The sequence below is a fragment of the Symphalangus syndactylus genome, chromosome 6 (genome assembly GCF_028878055.3).
Source record: "Symphalangus syndactylus isolate Jambi chromosome 6, NHGRI_mSymSyn1-v2.1_pri, whole genome shotgun sequence".
NCBI classification, from domain to species: domain Eukaryota; kingdom Metazoa; phylum Chordata; class Mammalia; order Primates; family Hylobatidae; genus Symphalangus; species Symphalangus syndactylus.
Window position 1 is genome coordinate 64,635,885 of NC_072428.2, and position 25,944 is coordinate 64,661,828.

Genomic DNA, 25,944 nt, shown 5'->3' on the forward strand with positions numbered 1-25,944 from the left:
AATATGGTTCAATTACTGAATTCTGTTCTGCAACAAATCCCTGAGAAATAGAATACATAAAAGAGAAATTAGAAAAGATCACTTATAATGCATGTATAAGATGTAGCCCAAGGTGACGATTTCTTTGTCTTTGGGCATCTTAAATACTTTAATTTTGGAACTCTGGTGGGGATAAGGGGTAGGCCTGGAAAAAAAATCCCTATAATGGAGTTTCAGGACCCTTCATCATCAGGTTCTAAGTAATGTGTTTTGACAATGCATGAACACTAGATGGCACCCATAACTTTAAAACACAGTAAAGGCTACTTCCCTTTTCCGTACAGGCAAGAATGTAGGAAACAGTCAATTATGGGAATTATAAAAATTAGCCGGGCACAGTTGGCAGGCGCCTGTAATCTCAACTACTCAGGAGGCTGAGGCAGGAGAATCACTTGAACCCAGAAGGCAGAGGTTGCAGTGAGCCGAGACCACGCCACTGCACTCCAGCCTGTGCAACACAGACAGACTCTGTTGCAAATAATAATAACAAATCTACTCAAGCATTTCCCACTACTGGTGTCCTGTAAGATAAGCCTCATGTAAGGGTTTGGTGGTCAAAATGTTTGTGAAAACCATAGACTTCATCTGCTCTAGGAGATTTCCAATGGACACAGGTAAACATGTTTTTTAGAAGTTGGTCATTGAAGAAGCCTGTACAAATGAACCTATTACAGTAGCAACCTATTACAATCCTGCTGTTTCAGTGTTCTGAAATTGGGAAATGCCAATCTAGTCCAATCCCTGTCCCAAAGAAGGAACAGCCCAAACTATCCAAAAGAGGCCTTCCTTATACATGGGTATCTGAACCTTTTTAAAAAACAACAGATACAGTCTTAAAGCAGAGTTAATAGTAATCGCAACATTTATTGAACATGTATACTATGACATGCTATATTTTAAGTGTTACTGTCTCTTCTCTTTCTTCAGTGTGTGTTATACATATGTGTATGTATATGTGTTTATATACATATACATACAAATATAATACTTGGCACATAGTAAGCCATTAATAACTAAATTACCTAGGAAGATTCTATAGTCTGTGTGTGAGAGTAGGAATGGACATTCTGCCCCTGATTAGAAAGGTAATTGTCTGTTATGCAAGTCTCTTACCTATGAAGAACAATTGAGACCAAAGACATATCCCCCAGATCCCTTCCCTGGGGATTCTACTTCCTTTCTCTGAAACTACTGCATTATTGATAACATGACTTATTTGCAAATTAATCTTACATGACCTATTAATATGTATTGAATTTTATTTGGCGTTTTTTTTTTTTTTTTTTTTTTTTTTTCTCTGACAGAGTCTCACTCTGTTGCACAGGCTGGGGTGCAGTGGTGTGATCTTGGCTCACTGCAGCCTCTGCCTCCTGGGTTCAACCAATTCTCCTGCCTCAGCCTCCTGAGTAGCTGGGACTACAGGTGTGCACCACCATGTCAAGCTAATTTTTGTATTTTTAGTAAAGACAGGATTTCACCATGTTGGCCAGGCTGGTCTCAAACTCCTGACCTCAGGTGACCTGCCTGCCTCAGCCTCACAAAGTGCTGTGATTATATGCATGAGCCACCGTGTCCAGCCAGTCTTGATTGTTATTTAGAGTTTTTGCTTTGTATTTTCCAGGAAGGTTGCTTGCCCCCGTATGTCCAGTGCAAGTTAGAGATGAAAATATTTTATCTTCCATATTCCATCATTAGTAATTCTTTTGTGCCATTTTGCTTTCCACATTGTAATGTTTGAGCTTCTCAAGACTGTTCTTTTCTCTCAATGTTAAGCAATTAAATTCCAATAGTGAACCTTGAAGCTAGCCATTTTCTTTTTCATTTATTTATTTATTTTTATTATTGTACTTTAAGTCCTAGGGTACATGTGCACAACATGCAGGTTTGTTACATATGTACACATGTGCCATGTTGGTGTGCTGCACTCATTAACTCGTTATTTACATTAGATATATCTCCTAATACTATCCCTCCCCCCTCGCCCCACCCCACGACAGGCCCCAGTGTGTGATGTTCCCCATCCTGTGTCCAAGTGTTCTCATTGTTCAATTCCCACCTATGAGTGAGAACATGTGGTGTTTCGTTTTCTGTCCTTGTGATAGTTTGCTGAGAATGATGGTTTCCAGAAGCTAGCCATTTTCTGGCTAGCTATGGGTGAAATACATTTTGATATACTAAGGAGAAATGTTCCCTCTTCTTTCTCAACTGAAAAAAGCAGATAATATATTCCTCATCAAACGTTATGCATAAAAACGGAGATGCTGTGTGAACTTCAAAGATTGCTGTTATATTCTGTGAATTATAATATCTAAGAAGACTATAATTCTGACTGGTTGCTTTATTTACTGTGTGATCCTGGTAATAATATTTAAATGGATAAATCTATTTTTGAAGCAGAAATACTTGCGAGTTTTCTTTGTCAAGCCATAGAGTAATATTACTAGATCATCTTTTTTTCTCTCATATGTATGGAGGTTACAATAAATAAAGCCTATGGCTTGGTGGATTTTTTATTTAAAGAGTTAGAGAGTCTAATGTCATCTCTGTGGCTCTATTTCTTTATCCTTAAAATGAACATAACAAGGCATAGTGTTGTTGGAAGACTAAATTATTTATGATAGTGACTGACTCAAAAGTACCATGTAAGTATTAGTTCTTTATTGTTTTATGTGTTCCTGAATGTGATGTGCACACAGTGCGGTGTGCACCAAGAAGATGTGCCATAGAGACTGTTGACAATATTTTGAAAAGAGACTGTGCTGAGAGGAGAAAGAACACTGACTTTGAGTTCAGCCTTATAGTCAGTAGCTGTGGAGACATGGACAGATCATTTAGCCTCTCCGAATATCTTTTCTCCTGATCTGGAAAATGGTAGTAATAATAATAACCTATCCCGCCACTTAGAATGCCTTAGAGGATCTCTAGAATTAATGCATGTGACAGTGCTTTGTGTCTGGGAACATTTAGTGACGCCATGAATGCTGATTGAAATGAAATGACAAAGTGGTCCCCCAGTATACAGAGTGTAAGCCAGGATGATGAAGATACGTTAGTATGCTTTAGGTAGAATTTTACAGTCAATCTTTCAGGCTATAGTGACTTCTTAATGTGCCACTATATTTATTCAACACTTTTTCATTCAATAAACACTTTATTTTTTGGGAGACTGCTATGTGCCAGGCGTTGTGCTAAATATTGAGGATATAAAATCATATAAGATAGAGACTTTGCTTTCAGAGACCTTACCACCTAGTACAGAAAGACAGACATGTAGACGTCTATGGACAATAAGGTTTGATAGCTGCCAGTTATATCTTATATATCATGAAAGTATTGAAGAAGTAGGTAAGGGAAGTAATTTAAGGAATGATGCTCAGCTCTTGGATGGCAGAACAAGGTCCTGGTGTGGGACCATACACTGTATCTCCCATACTCAACATCCCTCCAGAGAACTGCAAGCTAATGAGTGGGCAGAGGCCTTCATATGTGAGAGGACCACAGTGACACATACGACAAGGCTATTCATGCAAACTTCTGGACACCTTACTAAACTCAACTGACTGTATGATCTTATTTAGGTAAATTGTGTGTGTGTGTGTGTGTGTGTGTGTGTGTGTGTATGTCAGAGAGAGAGAGAGAGAGATTTTCCCATTTTTTGAAGGGTTGGAATGGTGGCTAACAAATATAAGGTCAATTATAAGATTCTATTTATAAATCACAGCCATAAAATGAAAACAAATTTTTCTAAATGTACAATGAAAACCACAAACTAAGTGCTTTGTGTAGTTATGAACTATGAACCATAATATCAGCCGTAAGTACTGGCTCCTTATGTAACTCTCTGTTATTATTTTCGTGATTAATAAAATTAAAATATAGGCAGGAACACTCACAATGGATTTACCCTATCATACTAAGGAGGAAGCTTGACATAGTAGAAGGAGACGGTCAATAAATATTTGAATAAGCTAAAGGAAATAGGGAAATAAAGGAAGAGGAAAGGAAAATTAGAAGGAAGGGAGAAAGTGGCAATGGGATGGAAGAATAAAAAGAGGGTGGGAAGGGATATGGCAGGTGTAATGGGCATTAAAATGGAATATTTAAATCCCAGCTCTGCCTCTCTGTAGTTAGGTAAACTTTGACAAGCTCGAAGTTTATCTTCATTTGAACATGAGGCAGTACCTTTCAGAGTGATTGTGAGAAGAATAAATTTAACAGTTATGCAAGATAAGTCAGAGGTCCCTTGAAAAATGTGTGCCTATAGTCACCAATACTGCTTGCTTAAACATTTGCTAAACATGTTAATTGTTCTTATCACAAAAGGAAAACAATAATAAAAAAAGAAGAGAACAGGAGAAAACTTTTGGAGTGATGGTTGTGTTATGGCATAGATTGCGGTGATGGTTTCATGCGTGCATACATATCTCCAAATTCGTCATTTTAAGTATGTACAACTTTTTCTATGTCAATCTCATCTCAATAAAGTAGCCTTGAAAATTACTTACAAAATAATGCCCTTTGCACCAATGCGGATGCCACTGGAGGCTATTATCCTAAGCAAATTAACATAGGAACAGAAAGCCAAATACCACATGTTCTTACTTATAAGTGGGAGCTAAACACTGGATATTCATGGACATAAAAATAGCAACAATAGACACTGGGGACTCCTAGAGTGGGGAGGGAAGGAAAAGGGAAATGATTGAAAAACTACTGGGTACTAGGTCCACTATCTGCGTAATGGGATCAATTGTACGCTCAACCTCAGCATCACGTGATATACCCATATAAGAAACATCGTATGTACCCCCAAATCTAAAATAGAAGTTGAAATTATTAAAAAAGTAAAAAAAAAAAAGGTGCTTAATACATTGTTGCTGATAATTCTTGAATTTAGTTGAATGGTGCTGCTGCTACAACTTAGTACCATCAGCAAACTCTATATAGCATTATCTTAAGCATTTTTTTGTTTTTACATTCGCACCAAACTATACACATTATAAAGGTACAGTGTTTAGAGTATGGTTATGAGTTTGGGAGAAAAGTCTGTTTTTTTAATAAAATAAGTAATATATCATGTTTAAAAAGACATGCTTCTCAACATTCTGTTGGATGCAAATGTGTCTCAGAACATCTAAAAGAAAACATTAGCACCTTCACCTTTATTTGAGGGAAGTAAGTGCAACAAGCATCAAGCACCTGAACACCATTTAAACTGTGATATGTAGATCACACGTGATGGCTCATGCCTGTAATCCCAGCACTTCGGGAGGCTGAGGCGGGTGGATCACCTGAGGTCAGGAGTTTGAGACCAGCCTGGCCAACATGGCGAAACCCCGCTTCTACTTAAAATACAAAAATTAGTCGGGTGTGATGGTTGGCAGGCATAATCTCAGCTACTCGGGAGGCTGAGGCAGGAGAGTCACTTCCATCTGGAAGGCAGAGGTTGCAGTGAGCTGAGATTGTGCCACTGCACTCCAGCCTGGGCAACAGACAGAGATTCTGTCTCAAAGGAAACAAAAACAAAAACAAACAACATAGTGACATGCACCAGAAGTCATGATGCTCTCATCCATTTTCCTTTGTAATTAAGGTGCTTTTGGTATCATAATTGAAAGTTGTGGCTTTTTCATTGATGGCGTCAGATATGGAGGGAATAAAGATTAAGGAAACATACTCACCGATAGGATCTGGTCTCCTCTCTGGAGCTCCCCACTTAGGTCTGCTGGTCCACCAGCCAGAATGAAGGATACAAAAATACCTTCTCCATCTTCCCCACCGACAATGTTGAAGCCCAGGCCAGTGGAGCCTTTGTGCAGGACCACCTTGCGAGGCTCTCTGCAGAAAGAAATAGAGAACACAGCTCAGAGGGTGATCCATTTAAGATTTAGGTTGCTTTTATTTTCATTGGGATATATGATGTTAGCAATTCACTACCTACAAAATTGTTTCTCAAACTAAGATAATATTTGCACATCAAGAAAGAGGCTAATATTAGGACAGATGTTTGAGTTCCCCACTGTAACAAGTACCAAAATACTGTGCAAAAAATCATTCCTTCCTTCTAAAATAATTTCTTAAACTACCTTTACTTCTACTTTTCTTTTGTTTAAAACATCTGTTTTTGTATGGAGCACCCCAGTAGTATTCAGTATGTACACAAAAGCAGGGAGGGATTTTGGGGAACAAGAGACTAGGTTGAATGCCCAGATCATGAAAGATCTTATATGCCAGGTTGTGGGTTTGTTGTTTGTTTGATTGTTAATTAAAATTTACTGTGTAGGCCATGGGGACTCATTAGAAGATTCTGAGACACTAAGAATACTTAAATTCATTTTAGGAAAATTAACAGATTGTCCTATGGAGGGCTGATGGAGCGGAAAGCACAGATATGATGGGAGGTGGGAAAACCATTTAGGATGTTGTCTAATAATCCAGCTGTGAGGAAGTCACAGCCTGAACAAGGGTGACAGCAGTGAGAATTTTAAAAAGGGCAACGTGAGAGAGGAAATTTGAAGGGAGAAGCAGTAGGTCCAGAGATGACTCAGACATTGGAAAAAGAGGACAGAGAGCATCTAAGTAACTAGCAAAAGGAGAGATGAATGGAATCCAGGGTCATGAGAATGAGTATGATTTGGACATACTCAGTTCCAGGAAACAGTGAGATATCCAGGTGGAGATGTTTTGAAGCAGCTGGAGACAATGAATAGGAATTTGGGCCTTCAGAGAGGACTATAAATACAGATTTGAGGATCATCAATAAAAAGGTCAGAGATCAAATCTTGAGCCAATAGTTCACTGAGTTTGTGTAGAGCTCAGAATAATATGGAATTATAGAATGTAAAAAGTCTTAAAAGGCATTCAGTTCAATTTTCTTTATCAGTAGTTTTAAAAAGTGTTTTGCAAGCCTTAGGTTTGACCAAGTTGTCATTTGTATCACCCACCCTCCTCTCCCAAACATCTCATTTCATCTTCTATTTTCCAGCTCTTAATGATGTAAGAATGAGAAACAGCCATCCAATATATTTTATACTAATGACTACACAAAGAATTTGTTATTTGCTATCACATTTCCATGCATAAAATGATGCATTATGTATATATACCTTATTATGAGGAAGAGTGTAAAGTGCACCTCACAACTTGAACTGTAATAAATTATGTAATAATGCATTAAGTCAGAGGTAAAGTGACATAGAGTTAACTCATTTCATTCTACAAATACTTTGTAAACACCTACTGTGCCAGGAAGGTGTTTCAGGTGCTCAGAACGTTTGCAAACAAAACAAATATCCTTGTCCTTGTGGGCTTATAGTAGACCACTAATAAACAATAGATGCAATAAATAAGTTCATTATATAGTATGTTAGAAGGCAATAAGTATTTTGGAGAGAAAATAAAGCAGAACAGTGTAGGAGGGATAGGTTGTGGTGAGGAGGGCCTGGGTAGGATGCATTGAGAAGGTGACATTTGAGAAAAAATTGAAGAGGAGAGGAAACTAGTCATGTCGCTATAAAAAGGAAGAATGTTCTGGCCAGAGGAAAGGAACAGCCAAACAGAGATCCTAATATGAAAGGGTGCCTGCTATTGTCAAAGAAGAACTAGGAGGCCATTGTGGCTGAACTGAATGAGGAAAGGAGAATGGTAAACAATGAAGTCACTGTTTTAGTTTTCTATTGCTGAGTAACAAGTTACCACAAATACAGCAGGTTAAAACCACACCCATTATTCTCTTTCAGTTCTGTAGGTCAGTAGTCTGGGTGGACTTGACTGTGTTGCCTACCTATACTGAAGTCAAGGTGTCAGCCAGGCTGAGCTTTATTGCAAATTTCTGTGGAAAAATCTGCTTCCAAATGTATTTAGGTTGCTGGTAGAATTCAGTTTCTTGTGGTTGTAGGATAGTATTAGTCAGGGTTCTTCAGAGAAAGGCAACGTGAGATTGCATGCACACACACGCGCGCACACACACACACACACACACCCTCTATAGTATATACACAAACATAATAAGGAATTGGCTTATGTAGTTATGGAAGCTGATAAGGCCCAGGATTTGTGGCTGGCAAATTGGAAACCCAGGAGAGCCAGTGTTATATCTTAAATAGTTGCAGGCTGAGGCTAAGCCTGAAGCCAGATGAAGACTGATGTCCCAGCTTGAAGATAGTCAGGAAGAAGCAGCAAATTCACCCTCGCATTGCTTTTTTATTCTATTCAGGCCTTCAGTGGATTAGATGAAGATCACACCCTTTGGGGAAAACAATCTGCTTTACCCAGTCTATTGATTTGGATGTTCATCTCATCCAGAAACACCCTCACAGACATACTGAGGAAAATGTTTAACCAAATAGCTGGACACTCAATGACTCAGTCAAGCTGACACGTGAAATTAACTACCACAAGGAATAAGGTATACATTTCCTTGCTGGCCATCAACTGGGGCCTCTCTCAGCTCCTATAGGCCATCCACATTCCTCACCCCATGGCTCTCACTATCTTCAAGCAACTAATGGCACATTGAATCCTCTTTGCCTATAGAAGCTCTGACTTCCTCTTCTCCAACTAGCTGAATAACTCTTTGCTTCTTAGGAGTTTATGTGATTAGGCCAGGCCCACCCAGATACTTTTCCTATCTTAACTGATTGGTAACCTTAAGTACACTTGCAAAATCCCTTTTCTTATGTAAGAACTTAATTGTGGGAGTAACACCAGGAAGTAGATATCATGGGTCCCTCTTAGAACTTTGCCTACCACTATCAGAGAGACTACAGTGCATTAATCCTGCAGGCCTTGTAGATCATTTTAAAAGCTTTGACTTTTACTCTGAGAGAAATGGGGAGCCTGTGAGAAAAATGATTTGACCTGACTTACATTTGTAAATGATTCCTTTGACGTAAAATAGACTCCTCTTGCAGCTGGGTGGGCATGGCAGTTCAGCTCCCCCTTGATGACAGAAACAGCAGGGAGGGAGACACAGAGCATTCCCCTCATTCTACCTCACTGCCAATAGGTGGGAGTAGAAGTTCAGCTCCGCGCTTGGATCCACTAACACCAATCGGGGAGAGAAGATGGGGTGCTGACTAGCACTGCCTTGACCCACCTTATTCTCCTTACCTCTGCATGGGGGTATGAGTTCAGCTCCCCACAGGGCCCTGCTGGTACTATCCTGGCAGGCAGAGTGGTTTTTCGACTAGTACTGATTTCCTCTTTCTCCTACTTCATTGCCACTGTGCAGCGGTGGAAGTTAAGCTTCTTGCTGGTTCCCATCAATATTAGGAGTAGGGGAATGGAATGCCAGCTAACGCCACCTCATTCCAGCCTGTTGCTGCTGGGTAAGGGTACAAGTTCAGCTCCCCACTAGAAAGTGGAGTATTGACTAGCACCACCTCATACCCGCTTGTTCTGCCTATTTGCTGCCAGGTGGGGACGGAAATTCAGTTCTTGTTCTGTCTACCAACAACAGCCTAGTGGAAGAAGTGGAAGGCCATCTTAGAGTTGCCTCTCCTGGCTGCCGCTGGTAGAGCCAGAAATCTAGCTTTCTGCATAGCACTACTGATAATGCAGGGTTGAGGGGACAGTTTTTTCTTTGGTGTTTGGCTAGAGTAGGTCAGTATTATCAAAAGTTTTCTGGTTCTATAAGTCTACCTGTTTTTCCCAGTCATTTATCTAAAGGGAGCAGGTTTTACTTGGGGCTGTTTTTGTCTGTACTTATTGGTGGTTCCAGGCTGCGGGTTCTCCAGTGCTCCATCCAAATACATAGCAAGCAAAAAAAACAAACAAACAAACAAACAAACAAAAGAAAGAAAAAAGTCCTGGGAACTCACTACGGTATCCTTCCTTTCCTAGCCAGTTTGTTGCCTCCTTTCCAACTCTAAAATCTTCCTACATTTGTGTTTTTCTACTCAAGACTATTTGTTTTGTTTTGCTTTTTAAATAAGAGGATGGATTCGAGAGAAATGGGGATACATTTTAAATGTAGAGGCCAACAGAATTTTCATGAAAAGGTTATTATCAAAATCTCCCCCTTTCTCCAGAATAAACACACGTATAGACATTCTTAGTGGGTCCAAGAACACTGAAGCTCTATATAGTACATATAGATGGAGGGAAGAGAGTGATTAGGACTCTGACATTTGTTCCTGTGCTAGATATTGTGCTTGATGCTTTAGGTGAATCATTTGGTTTATTCCTCAAAAAAATGAAAGGTATACTGATTTTGCAGCTACTTTGAAACAGGAACAGAAAGTGAAATAGATTGCTGATTGGATAGATGGATAGGTACGTGATAGAGAAAGTATAGGAAAATGTTAATAGTGGAATCTAGGTGACAAGTACATGGATGTTCATTGTAAAATTTTTAAACTTTTCCTTATGTTTGAAAAATGTTTATAATGAAATTATGAGTAAAATAAATAACCTGATGAAGAAATCATTAGGGCAAATGTTTAGATTAGTGAAATGACACTACTTGCCTAAGCTTTTAACTGAGTTTAGTAAGTAGCAAAGGCAGGATTAAGGACATAGATTTTCTGTCTCACAATCCAAAAGTCTAGAATATGGTATATACCAGAGATTGCAAACCAGCAAGTCAAAGGCTGAATTTGACTCACAATATTTACAAATGTTTGAATTAGTTGCCCAAGTTTAAAATTAGGAAAATTTGCATAAAATCTGGATTTGTGGCTTCACATGAAAAAAGTCTGGCATTTCATCAACACTAGCTCCCAGTTTTGTTGTGCGGCAACACTTGGTTTAGAGAATGGGCTTCTTTAGAAGGGTCATTCATGCTCTAGTTTGCCACAGTCCTAACCTCTTTCTCCTGTTCCCCGACAAAAAAAAAAATGCTGTCATTGTACCACATTTGCACTTCTTATAAAATTAAGAGGAAAGTATTTCTTGTACTCATACTCCTATCAAAAATGGGAAAATGAAAGCTTTATGGAGGGAATCATATTTTAATAAAAATGGGAGAGAGTAAGATTCCTATGGAAGTAAAGATTATTCTTACATGTTTAATACACAATGTGACTTTATGCAGGAAGAATATAGCTTTCAAAGGTCATTATGAAACATCATTGCCCATTACCCATTTATGTTATCTATCTGGGGGCATTGTGTTAGTGACTTTTGCACTTTGACATACTGCTTCCTGTCTTTAAAAACAGAAAACATATAATGTTTGCATGACAGTAGATTTTATTTATTTTACCTGGACCCCATTTATTTCAAACTATCAAAACAAATCTTTTAAACTAAATTATTTGGAATTTTTGAAACTCAGAAGATTTAAATGCCTTTTTTAAAAACAGAATTTTATATTATAGTTAATTATGATACTTACTTTAATAGTGAAGATAAATGACAAAAAAGAAATTTGTAAAATGGAATGCAAATAAAATGTCCTAAGCACACTTCAAATGATTTATTTTTTCTAATTTAAATTTCTTATACTAATAACCTATTACAGCAATCTGTATATTTTAAAGCATTTTCACATATATTTTTCCTGTTAGAGGATCAAAGCCCTTTAAAGTATTACAAGTCCTATTTAACCGATGCTTAGGTAAATCAGCTTGTCTACATTCACACAGCTAGAAGCATCAGAGCTAGTCTCTTTGCTATAAGTTAAGTGTTTCATCCATTTGATGGAGAGGGAACTTAAACAATGAAAATTTTTAAAAACTAAGCTAAAATTCAAGTATATGTAAAGTATAGTAGTATATATTGAAGTATATGTAAGCCAGAGGAGGATTCTTAATTTAAAAAAGATTACGATATATTACAGAATATAGTTTCCAAAACCATTGACACTCAAAGATTCACTTTAACTGCCCTTAGCTCTTATCATTTGAACCACATGGTTCAATACCTCATTCCATGCTGCCTTGCACCCTTCTCTCTCTGAATGTCATGGTATCTACTCCAACCCCTTCATCCCCTCTAATTCAGGTTTTGACTTTTAGGATAAACTCCCAACTTGAAGTCTCCTTGATCCTACTTTCAATCCTCCAAATACATTCTCCTCCCTAAAATACAAATCAGATCATCTTACTACCCCGCTTAAATGTCTGCAGGCACCCTATGTTCCAGCCACATCAAAATCCCTGTGCTTCCCTGAGTTTGACAAGTTGCTTCATACCTCTATGTTTTGGCTCAGGCCACCTTAAAACTCAGTTCAATCATCACTTCTCTGAATCCCCAGGTACATACGATCACTTGTTCCTTGGGTCAACACTGTGTCTTCCACACATGCATCTATTGCAGCCTGTTTTACAGTGTGACATAATTACTCATACCTTCTTCTCAAGAAAATGTGAACTCCTAGAACCCAGGCACCAGCATTTCCCCAGTAACAGTAAGATACCTGGCAGGTAGCAGGAACTCAGTAAATAGGTATTAAATGAATGGATAAACTCTCACAGTGATTTAGGTCTCCATTTCATATTATAATTAATTACACAAATGTCTTTCCCTCTTCCTAGATTTTAACCAGGTATGTCAAAATCTAAATTCCACAGATATAGATCACAAAACACAAATGGGCAAAGCAGGATGAGAAGGAAATATAGCAAACTGGAAGACACAGTTCATCTAAAGGGGGGCTGCTGCTACTCAACTCTGGACAATTGCTCCAAGCAGGAATGTCAAGCAATCTTGACAGATTCTCTAATTTTTAAAGATAAGCCAAGAATCTAGATATTTATATAAATTTCCCAGAATTTAAATATGACAATGGTTAAAAAAGGCAAAAGCATGGTGCAGGTCAAACTAGAGATGTTTGTTATGGATCCAGCTATGAACTGCCAGTGTGAGACTCTGCCTTGTTAGACGTTTGATGGTGCATTTGACATCTGCTTCATGTTTTTCACTTCCATGGTGCTCAGAATGGTACTTGACTCATGGTCATTTAATATTCCACATTTAGCCCATCTCTTTTCTTCACTTTTCAATTTCTCCCATTCTGTAACACCCTTTTATCTTACTATTTCCCTTTTGTCTGTTTTTTCCTTTTATATTACACCTGCTCAAGATCCATCATCTTCATGATAAACCATTTTCAAACATTTTGAGCCTAGCTGCTTTTGCTGCTTTTGCATGCATACTGCTGAGGCTAATGACTCTAGGTCTGATTAATAATGGCCCACATTTCTAAGAACTGTTTTGTGTGTGAGGGCATTGTGGCCCCCCGTGAGATCATAATATCCTGGAGGTGAGGTATCACAGTTTACTTTCTAGGTATACCTAATACTCCTAGAAGAGTGTTCAGTCAACATCTGATGACTGAATAAATAAACACAATTTATAAATAACTCAAATACTTTTTATACTGGAATGATTTGGGGACTCTAATTTCCTATGTTATTCATCATCCAGAATTCATATTGCTGAGGGCTCTGTTACTAATCATTATTACACATCATTATACACTGACAATGGAACAAAATTCTACCTCTCATTTCTCATTCTGAAATTAGCTCAGGGATTGTAATCTTCTGGAAATTTTCCCTGATACTCTCCTTAGTCTCTCTACTCCAGGCTGGGTTGGGTGCTTCGCCTAGCAATCTTTTCGTATATCTATCACAATGCTTATTCCACTGGATTGGTTTATTTGACTCCCTTTCTAGCTAGAGTGAGCAACTTCAGGGCAGAGACCCATTCAAAACAGACATATGCTGGCATTCGCTTTTTGTCTCCAATACCTGGTACATATCAGGTGCTCACTGTCAGCTAATTTCATATTATATTTTAAGTATGGAATGTACAGAAGACATAATTTTGTCCCTCACAATATCAGCATTTTTAAAAACAAAGTTAGATAGCTACTTAAAAATATATATCTTACCCATCCATCCAACTTCCAATAGACAAGCATCTATGGAATACCTATGTTGTGTTAGGCACTGTGAATACAAAGATTAAAGAGCCTGGGGTAGGAGGAGCCACATGTAAACAAATGCTTATAGAAGCCTAGGAAGTGGACAAGTGCTATGACAGAAACATGTGAGCAATAAGCTAAAGTAGCCAAGAGTAAGGAGTGGCCAGCCTTCTTCTTAAAAGGTATTATTCTTTTATCATCATCACTTAGATGAAATGTGCTATATTCATTTATGCAGTTTTTATTTTTCTCTTAATATTATGTAAAAAGTCTTTAAAATTATAAAACCTTTGGATGCTGAACGAATGGAGAAATGCCAGCCTTGACCTGCTGCAAGCTGTGACAGATCATCAGCAGCATAATCTTCTTTAGCTGGAGTCTCAGAGGATACTCTAAACTAGTCAGGATGTTTTCAGGAGAAAGGAGGTGCTGTAGGCTTTCTCTCTTTACAGCAGATGGTTTAAGAGGGTTCATGATTCAAAAAGGAAAATTATGGCCGGGCGTGGTGGCTCACGCCTGTAATCCCAGCACTTTGGGAGGCCAAGGTGGGCAGATCATGAGTTCAAGAGATTGAGACCATCCTGGCCAACATAGTGAAACCCCATCCCTACTAAAAATAAAAAAATTAGCTGGGTGTGGTAGCGTGCGCCTGTAGTCCCAGCTACTCAGGAGGCTGAGGCAGGAGAATCGCTTGAACCTAGGAGTCAGAGGTTGCAGTGAGCCGAGATCGCGCCACTGCGCTCCAGCCTGGTGACAGAGCGAGACCCTGTCTCAAAAAAAAAAAAAAAAAAAAAAAAAAAAGGCTGGGTGCGGTGGCTCACGCTTGTAGTCCCACCACTTTGGGAAGCCGAGGCAGGCGGATCACGAGGTCAGGATATTGAGACCACGGTGAAAACCTGTCTCTACTAAAAATACAAAAAATTAGCCGGGTGTGGTGGAGGGTGCCTGTAGTCCCAGCTACTCGGGAGGCTAAGGCAGGAGAATGGCGTGAACCCAGGAGGCGGAGCTTGCAGTGAGCTACTTCAACTGAAGTCTTTCTCATGGCCATTCGTGGGCTATTCCTTGAACTCTGAGCATCTGGGGACTTGGGAAGTCACTCCAGTCAAATCCTACAACCTCCACGGTGAGAGGCTGTATTGTGTAGTGGGAATTAAGGTATAAATATGTTTTCATTCATCTTTCTAAAGAACATATCTTACCATGTTTCTCTCTTGCTCAAAAGCCTTCTAAGGATGTGTATACCTTTTAGGATAAGGTCTAAACTTCTACACAGGCATTCAAAGCTTCCTATTATTTGACCTCACCTACCTCTCCACCACCTAACTTCACTGTGCCCCTTTGTACTCCATGTTTCAGCCTTACAAAGTTGCCAACCACAGCTTCTCATCCCAGGTTGTTCCTCCTTATCTTTGCCCAGGCTGTTTGCTTTGGCTAGAAGGATGCCTGCCTTTTCCTGCTATTCTCATCTATCTAATGAGGTCCTACTTGGCCTTTAAGACTGAGGCCAGGTACCATCTCCTCTCTGCTGTCCCCTCTACCCTCACCTCCAGAAGAACTGAGTTTTTTGAAACCACATTGTCCTTTCACTGATCACACCACTATCACTGCCTTTACTGTTCTGAAATTAATTTATTTACCCATCCATCTATGCTGTGAATCTGTATGGTCCTGAAAGATAAAGGACTTTCAGGTACTTGTTTTGTGTAATTTTGGGAGCGGGTACAGGCTGAGTATATAAGAGACATACAAACAAAAATATTGTTTCATGAATGGAAAAAAAAAAAAAAAAACAAGTGAGAGGTTGGGAAAAATGATACTGAGTTCTAGTTCTGGCTCTCTTGGGATCTGTGGGAAGCCAGGATTGTCCTCTACAGGTCGGGTTCCTTGCTTGGGTAATGGAGGAAATAATGTTTGTCTCATGGGGAAGTGTTGAAATTCCGATAAGACGATGAACTAAAGGCATCTAGAAAACTGAGAAGTTTTAAAGAAAATTAAATATTGAGATGCTATTTCCAGTAATTTGGCAAATTAGATATTCTGAAAAACCCCTTTCATTACACAGCAGCTAAAAATTCTGAATAAAATAGTTATAAAATACTTTTAAATGCTTGGCTAAGCTTGCAAGTAAGAGAAATCTTCAGAGGCTGAAAATGCAGCAGAAATGCAAACTCAGAAGAAAGCAAGGACTGAGAATAGCAGCAGACTGAAGAATGATGAGCTAGTGTGTTAGCGTCTAGATTTGATGGCTGCATGAATAGGACTGTGTGAGCCCAGCAGTGGGATTAGATCAGAGACACCTGAGCAAAATTAGGATGCCATGAGGCTACACCCCAAACAAAAGGATAAAGTACAAAAATATTAGCACCTCAACAATGTCCAGGATTCATATCTACCCTGATTTTGGCTCATAGGGAAAAAAAAAGGGCCTGGGGGCCAGGTGCGGTGGCTCATGCCTGCAGTAATCCCAGTACTTTGGGAGGCCAAGGTGGGTGGATCATTAGAGGCCAGAAGTTCTAAACCAGACTGGCTAACACGGTGAAACTCCATCTCTACCGGAAAAAAAAAAAAAAAAAAAATTAGCTAGGCATGGTGGTGTATGTCTGTAACCCCAGCTACTTGGGTGGCTGAGGCAAAAGAATTGCTTGAACCTGGGAGGCGGAAGTTGCAGTAAGCCAAGATTGCATCACTGCACTTTAGCCTAGGCAACAGACTGAGAGTCTGTATCAAAAAAAAAAAAAAAAAAAAGGGGCCCGGGGAACTAATCAAGGCATGTTTGAATGTCGAAGAAGTTACACTTGCAAACAGAATTAATAAAACTGAATAAATTGGGAGAATAAAGGAGGGAGAGTCCACCTGAGTGGTGGAAGAAAGATCTTGGCAATAGATCTCCAGCACTGCGAGGTCGACGGGCTCTCCAGCTCCAGCTGCAGGTGGCTAACATAAATGTGCTGTCCTAGTGGTAGGGGTAACATATGAGATGGGCTCATCTGGCCATCCTAGCTCAATGACAGTAGTCATTAGGGTCACTTGGGTGGCTAATTTCCCTCTCAGAGTCCAAGCTCACCAAGCCTCCAGCTCATTAAAATATAATTTATCCTAGTGTTTTTCCTATTGGGAGCAATGTGCTAGTTAGCACATTCTGGTATCTTGAGTAGTTACATTTTGCATCGTATATTAAAAACATGGTATTACAGAATATAAACTTGATTACTCCTGGATACACTGACAAAAATTGAGTTGCAGAGACTGTAGATGGAAGGCCCAGATCTAGTACAACAACCCAAAAAGGGTCTGTTACCCTTGGAAGTCATATAGGAAGTCTACAGCTAGTCTTCCTGAACCCTTTTTCCTTCATTTCTCTATTAAATGCAACTGTGTTCATGTGAACAATGTTATTAAAAAGAGGAGATACTTGTAGGAGATCAAAAAGATTTTTTTAGTAGAATGAGAAGACATGTTTTAGTAAAATTGTGAAGCGAGGAGCATGCCAAAGGTGGTCACGTGGAAGACAACAATAGGAGGTTTCAGAGCTGCTGGTTGATTACAACCTTCTTATATCTAAATGAGCTAGCTCCTCAGAAGGATGCAGTATAATGTGTGCCTCATATTTAAATACTTAATTTGGTCAGTTAGCCAAATAATCAGTCAAACAGATTACTGGGCATCATATAGATACACAAAGATAGGGGGTTTTGTTGAACTGCTATTTGAGGACATGTTATTAAAATAATAGAAAGAAATCTGTAATCATAAGGGGGGATCTATGCATTAAATATACAATATAGAGCAGGCTGACTTCAGCAAAATAATAACCACACTGATACAGAGTTTATGCTAAATATGCTGTGGTTGGTACTGTGTGGGATAAAACAACCCTACTAGAGGGGGATGGTATGGGATACTGTGATATTGGGAAAGACTACGGGCATTGGAGCTAGATAGATCTAGGCTTGAATCATAATCTTATCAATAAATATTTGAGTAACCTTGGTATAGTTTCTTGAGGTCTTGCTTTTTTGGCTATAAATTGTGAACAATAATATCTATTTTCTGGCATTGTGAAGATGAATTGAAATAACATAAAAATACTGGAATCACACAGCAAGTGCTCGGCAAATGCTAATTTCCTTTCCCTCTAGAAAGTTACGACCTTTGAAAGGTAAATAGTCACACATAAAGTAATAAATCAATATTGTAAAGCCACATATGTTAAGTACCAAATGAGTATTGTGGATGAAAGATCTCTGTGTTAAAGAATAAATATTAAGTCATATAGAATGTACAATCTGAACTAGACCTTGACAGATGGGTAGAAATTAGGAAAGTGGAAAGGAAAGTAGAGGTATTTCAGTACATAGCATGAGCCTAGGGCCAGAGCGGAGATATGAAGGATGTATTTGAAGAACAGGGAGTATCCCAGTTTCAATAATGTGCAGGATTGGCCTCAAGGAAAACTAGAAGACTGAGGCAGACTGGGAAGGAACATGGATGCCAACCTAAGGAATTCAGACTTTATACTTGGATAATATGAAGACACTGAATGTTTATGCACTCAGGGGAGACTTTGTGAATGTAATAACTTCTATTTGTAAGCCTTGTTTATGTTACATTGTTCTGTTTCTGCAACCCCCCAAGTTTGCCTGCAATGAGGTTAATTAATAATTCTAAAGGTCTCTAAAGACACTTCTGCTGCAAAGTGAGGGGCTTTGATTGAGGCTGTAACCTAAGGTCTTGGATTTAACTGCTAAGACCTGTCTGAGTTCTTTGTAAAACTCTTTTCCTTCTCTTCTCTGGAGTAAATCTTAGAATTAGGTACACATCTGAGACTACATATAACATCCTTGGTAAATGGAATCAAACAGACAAATTAAAAAATTTTCTTCTCACAACATAAATCAACTATAGATCAATTAGTTTGATTTAAAAATATTTGGAGTACTTTCTTATCCACATATCAAACATGATAATCTAATAACCAAGTTTCACCTCAATTTGTTTTTATCTAAATTTCTCAAGAAAATAAACAAAGAACCAATTTTATGTTGCTGTACATACGTTCTCACTTTTCATAACCATACCTTCTAATCATTATTTTATCTCCAAAGCAAAAAAAAAAAAGGGATTATCTCTCTTTTTCTTTAATTTCATAATGCTTTGGTTGCCAACTTATTTTTTAAATTATATATACTACCCATAATGACCATAATTTGCTTTTGTTCCCTGTTGCATTTTGAATTTTTAAAGATAAGTTAATTATAAAAGGAATATTTTTTAATAATTATAACAGGAATAATTTTAGCAATCTTGTTAAACTAAATAAAAGTAAAAAAGTAAATATCTATTGTACAGAGCTATTTTTCATAGTTGCGTCATTTGTTTTCAAGCTCTCATGACTGGTGAAATAATGTCTGAAACTATTACAAAGCTGGGTCATTAGCAAAACTAATATTCAAAAATAGGATTAGAGAAAAAAACTCTGCATATTCTTCCTAAAGGCAAAGTACATTTTGTGAAAGATTTTTTAAAATGTCTTTCGAGGTGAAGCATTATGGTATTATGAAACTCCAATTAGTTATCAAATGTTCAAACCCTCTACAATTAGTGTGATATGGGGAAAATGGCTTTAATTAAAGTGAAATAATTGGGTTCAAGTATTTCATGTTTTGTCTTAACTCTGATTTGGATATATCCATATTACTGTAGAAAAAACTTTAGGCTGAGGCCTGTTTTTTAGTCCTGACTTCAACATTAACGCCTGAGCGTCCTTGAAAACAGCCTCTCTGAACAAGTTTCCATATTGTATAACTAGGGGAGGGGTGAGAAAGGCAAACCAGAATCACCACGATCCCTTCCAGCTCTAGCATTTCACATGCTTGCTTAACGAAAATCAGAAGTGGGGCATTCCCATTTCTAAAACCACAATTCCACTTGATGATTTAAGAAATATTTAGTACTCACCTTCAAGAAAGTGGAGAGAACAGAAATGGCTCTATTATTAGGTCCTCTCCAACTTAGCCTCTCTTCAGCTTTTGACATTATAAATGTTCCTTTCTATATTTCCATAATTGAAATTTTGGGAAATGTTCTATGTATCTGTTTGCCCAATATTGTAGCTACCAGTCATATGTGTTAGTAAGCACTTGAAGTGCGGTTGGTTTGACTGAGAAACTTAATTCTCCTCTTTTTCCTTTCCTCTAGCTCTTTCTTGGAGGGGTCCTTTGTCTCTCTAGGTCTCAGTTTAAATTGTGCTCTGTGACCACTCCATCTAAACTAGTCCCCCACTCCTTTTTTTTTTTTTTTTTAAATCATGGCATCTTGTAAGGATACTTATCTTACAGTAAATTAATTGTGTTTGTTCGTTTGCTTGTTGCCCATCTCTCACTAGAATGCAATCTCTATGAGAACTACAATCCCCTTGGGCCTCTAGCATCTAGTCTAGTGCCTGGTACAGATTAAGGCCTTGATATTTTTTGAATAAATTAATAAATAGATGGTCTTATCTTTTGCTATATTGATAATCCACTAATTGATATCTCTAGCTCAGATCAGTCTTCTCTACTCCAAATTTCTATTCAGTTGCTCCAGAATGAAATCATTATTTTCTCCCAGAATCTTTTTTTGTCCCTTTTGTTCCTTATCTGGGTTAATGGTGTCTGCCCGATTTTGCAAATCAGAAACTTCTGCATTTTCTTCTCTACTGCTCATCTAGTACTTCCAATCATCCAACAATGCAGTCATCTTTAATTCAGAAATGCCTCTCACATCATCTTAGTATTGTTGCCTTAGTTCAGGCCCATGACATCTCTGCTAGGGATTCCTAACTAGGATTCTCCTAACAATATGAAGTAAGTATAATTTGGGCTCCATGGACTTCTTCAATCTCAACTTCCAATACATTCCTTCTGGCACTATACCTATCAATTATGCATAAATTTCTGTGTGGCCCTCATGGCCAGACTCTCCTGTGCCATTTGTGTGTTCTTCCTCTGTTTGGAATGCCCATCTCCAGATGAACCAGTTTATCTGTCAACAATTCCACGGGCACATTTAGCCATCTCCTGGGTGGTGTTCCCAGAGCATTTTATTTGGGGGCATTGTAGCACTATAACTTAAAAATAGATATAGATATACGTATCTCTCCTCCATCAACTGGGAATTCTTTATGCACAAAAAAATGTATGTATTCAATTTTCTGAAGAATGACTTATTCCTCTGCAGTAGTTAATTACCCAGCTTTGGTTTCAGACACACATCTAAGTTTAAAACTGAGATTTGCCATTTATTAGCTACAAGACTTTGGTCAATTTACTTTATCTTGTTTAACCTCAGTTTTTATATCCCCAAATGGGAATAATGGTGGTACTTACATAGTGGTTTTTGTGAGGATTAAATGGGATAATAAATGCAAATGCCTGGACTATATTAATAAATAAGATATTAGAAGCTCTTAATAGTCATTCAAATATTTATCGAGCATAAACCATTTGTCAAGTATTGTGTTATAGATGAAGATTATTATGACCGACTTGGTCCTCATAGAATTTCTCACCTAGCGGAAGAAATAAGATGTAAATATAGAGAGATAGATATTTGAAACAAAACGCAAGTAATAAAAGAGATACATATAAAGTGTTATGAGGGCCTGGGATAGAAAGAAATAATTTCTGGATGGGGGCCTATGGAAGGTTTGCTGAAGGAGATCACACTTTAATTACACAGGAAAACATGGCCAGAATTATTTGCTTTGTGAATTACTTCTCTCAGCATAGCATGTGCTTTGCAAGGGCAGATGCAGGTTTTATGTGGTCGGGAAGTTTTACAATCTGGAGCTCCTTTTTTTTTTCTTTTTCTTTTTTATTTTAAAAAAAGCATAAAATATTACATCTATAACATGAATTTCTTATTTACTCAGAATGCAAGTGCCTGACATCTAAAATGTGCTTACTGTATATGAACTCCCTTTCCCTGGCCTTTGTGTGTCCAGTACCCAGCAAAGTGTCTAGCACACAAGGTACAAGAGCTTGAAGAAGTCCATGTAATTGAAGGGCCTAGGGTTTCAAGGTAAATACGCTTCTGGTGCTGTGCTCGGCGCTGGAAATATAACTATAAATACAACTTAGTTCCTGACTTCATGGGCTCTCATCATACGGGGACTGGGAGGGAGGTAAGTAGGTAAGTAAAAATAACTAATTATAATAACATTCATTTATCCATAACATTTGGGGTAATTTTTTTTGTTGAGACGGAGTCTCACTCTGTCACCCAGGCTGGAGTGCAGTGGCGCGATCCTGGCTCACTGCAACCTCCTCCTCCCGGGTTCAAACGATTCTCCTGCCTCAGCCTCCCAAGTAGCTGGGATTACAGGCACATGCCACCACTCCCGGCTAATTTTTTGTAGTTTTAGTAGAGATGCGGTTTCACTGTGTTAGCTAGGATGGTCTTGATTTCCTGACCTCGTGATCCACCCGTCTCTGCCTCCCAAAGTGCTGGGATTACAGGCATGAGCCACCGTGGCCAGCCTGGGGTAACTTTTATAATAGGTAGGAGAGCACTGATTTGATATAGAAAGATGGGGAGTGGGATAATAATTAATGAATAAGGAAAAGCATAAATTAAGGAAGTGAGGGAATATGTGATGTTTGAAGGAAAGCAAATATTTTCACTGGACTAGAATGTACCATTCCAGCAGGGGTGCGGTGGAGACATGAAGGCAGAGGCCAGATCAGGAAGAGGTTCTTAGGGCAAACAGAGACTCGATTCTTAATACTCAGAAGAACAGAGCAGAATATTTGCATATACTTTCTTCATTCATTTAACCAAGGTTTGGCCAGCAGCTACTGGGCTCGACTCTGGCTGAGCCTTGCACATACAAAGCTATAGAAGACCTCTCTGTCCCTGAAAAGTTTACACTCTGTGTTATGTGTTGAATTGTGTCTCCAACCCTAAAGAAATTTTGAGGCCGGGTGCGGTGGCTCACGCCTGTAACCCCAGCACTTTGGGAGGCCGAGGAGGGCGGATCACGAGGTCAGGAGATCGAGACCATCCTGGCTAACACGGTGAAACCCTGTCTCCACTAAAAAATAGAAAAAATTAGCCGGGCGTGGTGGCGGGCGCCTGTAGTCCCAGCTACTCGGGAGGCTGAGGCAGGAGAATGGCGTGAACCCGGGAGGCGGAGCTTGCAGTGAGCGGAGATCATGCCACTGCACTTCAGCCTGGGCGACGGAGGAAGACTCCGTCTCAAAAAAAAAAAAAAAAAGAAATTTTGAAGTCCTAACTCCCAGTACCCCAGAATGTGACATGTTAGGAAAGGATTGTTGCAGATGTTACATGTTAAGAAGAGGTCACACTGGAGTAGAGTGAGTCCCTTATCCAATCTCACTGGTCTCCTTATAAGAAGACAGCCAGGGCTGGGCGGGGTGGCTCACACCTGTAATCCCAGCACTTTGGGAGTCCAAGGCGGGTGAATCACCTGAGGTCAGGAGTTCGAGACTAGCTTGGCCAACATGGTGAAACCTCTTCTCTACTAAAAATACAAAAAAATTAGCTGGGTGTGGTGGCAGGCACCTGTAATCCCAGCTACTCGGGAGGCTGAGGCAGGAGAATTGCTTGAACTCGGGAGGCAGAGGTTGCAGTGAGCCGAGATGGAGCCATTGCACTCCAGCCTGAGCAATAAGAGTGAAACTTGGTCACAAAAAAAAAAAAAAAAAAAAAAAAAAAAAAAAAAAAAAAGGCGGGACGTGGTGGCTCTTGCCTGTAATCCCAGCACTTTGGGAGGTCAAGGTGAGTGGATCACGAGGTCAGGAGTTCAAGACCAGCTTGGCCAAATTGGTAAAACCCCATCTCTGCTAAAAAAACAAAAATTAGCCAGGCATGTGGCGGGTGCCTGTAATCCCAGCTACTCAGGAGGCTGAGGCAGAGAATTGCTTGAACCTGGGAGGCAGAGATAGCAGTGAGCCAAGATCGTGCCACTGCACTCCAGCCTGGGTGACGGAGCTAGACTCCACCTCTAAAAAAAAAAAAAAAAGCCATGTGAAGACAGAGATACACCAGGAGAATGCCGTAAGAAGATGGAGGCCAGTGCTGGAGTGGTGCAGCTGCAAACCGAGGTTGCTGGCAAAACTCCAGAAGCTAGGAAGAGGCAAGGAGAGTCCCCTACAGGTTTCAGAGAGACCAGGTCCTACTAACACTTTGATTTTGGACTCTAGCCTCCAGAATTGAAAGACAATAAATTTCTGTTGTTTTAAACACTCAGTTTGAGTAGTTTTTTTACCTGAGACCTAGGAAGCTAATACGTTCTGGTAGGTGCTACCTGAGCCAACGCACAAACTGACATGAACATCACCTGCCTAGAGGGGCAAAAGGAGTCACTGAGGCTGATTCAATTCCTATGACCTGTCACTTCAGAAAATGGATTTGAAGTAAAAGGATAATCATACCAGTGCAGTTTTGGGAGCTGTTACCAGGGGCCTGGGCGGAAAGCCTTATATTCAAATGGCAAAGCTTTCCATAAACCTCATTAATAGAATTTCAGAAGTTTTCATGTAGTTAAGATATGTATGTAAGAATTACTGTGGAAAAAAAAAGACAAAGGACTACCATGAAGGCATCATTAATTACTATTACAGAAATTCATTTTCAAAGAAAATATGTAGGGAAATACAAACATCTTACTAACCTTTAGCTGTAGTTGAACTCTTAAAAATTCTTTCCTTTAAAAGAAACATTCAATTGTTCTCTTCTCTGGGGGTATCACAGATGTTGTCCTGTATAAATGTCCTGTATAAATGTTTTACCAGCTACAAGTTCTGTTTTTTTGCTAATTCTAGGGGAGGCTTTACATAACAATTAGTTCAGCCCTGATGAGTTTTCTAATACCTTCTTTTCTTTATCAGGAAAAAAGAGGAAGAGCGTTGTTTCCCATCCTTGCTTTTTCAATTGAGAAATTTCATTGATCTTACTGACCTACTTTCCCTTTCTACCCAGACTCCTGCCCTTACAGTAGAGGTTAGCCAAACTCTTCTTGAACATGACATCTTATTCATTAACTATTTCCTTTAGTCACAGCAAAATCTGAAAGCCAACTTTGGACACTGATAAGAATGGGAAGTGATTTTTAGAAGAATCATCAAAATTTTTCCCCTAAACAAATATGTGTAGCCTCATCTTCTGACACACCCTCAAAAACACACTAAATTCCAATCACATAAAATCTCCTTGATTTTCTCTGAATTCCTAACTTTTCTTTAACTGGACTCTTTCCCTCACCTTGGTCTTTCCATGTATAGTCCTTTCTGCTCGCAGTTGGCTTCTTCTCTTTTATATACCTAGGAAAGTTTCCCTCATTCCTCATGAATAGTTGAACAACATTTGGTCTCCTCAGCTCTCCCTAACACTAGCTCCTCTAGGATTCTATTGCACCAAATTCATATTGTGATTATCTTAATTATCATACTCTATCTTTTTATCCATTTAACAGGTATCTGTTGAGGGTCTACTATACTCCTGGAGGGCTCCACCGTGGCTAGGATTATTACCATAAAGCAGACGGTTTCTGCTTCCAAGAAGTTCACAACATAGAGGCTTATTAGAAGAGTAAACTGGCAATTATAAGCCAGAATACTAAAGCTGTAATCTTGTACAGCAATAATTTATTTGCATACTTGCTTTTCCCACTTGACTCTGAGATTCTTGAGTATTTTATTTACTTTGTGAGTTAGTGTCTGATATCTAAAAAATACCTACCAACACCCATTGAAAATGAAAACTTTCAGTAAACTAGGAAAAGGGGAACTCCTCAACTTATTAAATAATATCTAGAAAATCCCTACAGCTAATATCATGCCTAATGGTAAAAAAAAAAAAAACTTGAAGCTTTCCCACTAAGATCAGAAACAAGGCAAGGATGTTCCCTTTCACCACTGCCTTTCATCATCATACTGCAAGTTCTAGTTAATACAATCAGACAAGAAAAGGAAATTAGAAGTATACATATTAGGAAGGAAGAAATAAAACTGTCTTTGTTCACAGATAAC

At 38.9% G+C, this 25,944-nt stretch overlaps 1 protein-coding gene across 21 annotated transcripts in view; it reads right to left on the bottom strand.

Annotated features, from left to right (window-relative positions):
• The window catches only part of DLG2 (discs large MAGUK scaffold protein 2), a 2,194,174-nt gene that overhangs the window by 387,206 nt on the left and 1,781,024 nt on the right, over positions 1-25,944 (bottom strand). For all 21 annotated transcript variants that reach the window (XR_008658315.2, XM_055281255.2, XM_055281254.2 and 18 more), the window contains one exon: positions 5,721-5,877. Coding sequence is in view for 20 of the 21 variants with exons in the window: in XM_055281255.2 (XP_055137230.1) it covers positions 5,721-5,877 (157 nt within the window). In the remaining variant the exon portion in view is untranslated. The remainder of the gene's footprint in view (positions 1-5,720; positions 5,878-25,944) is intronic.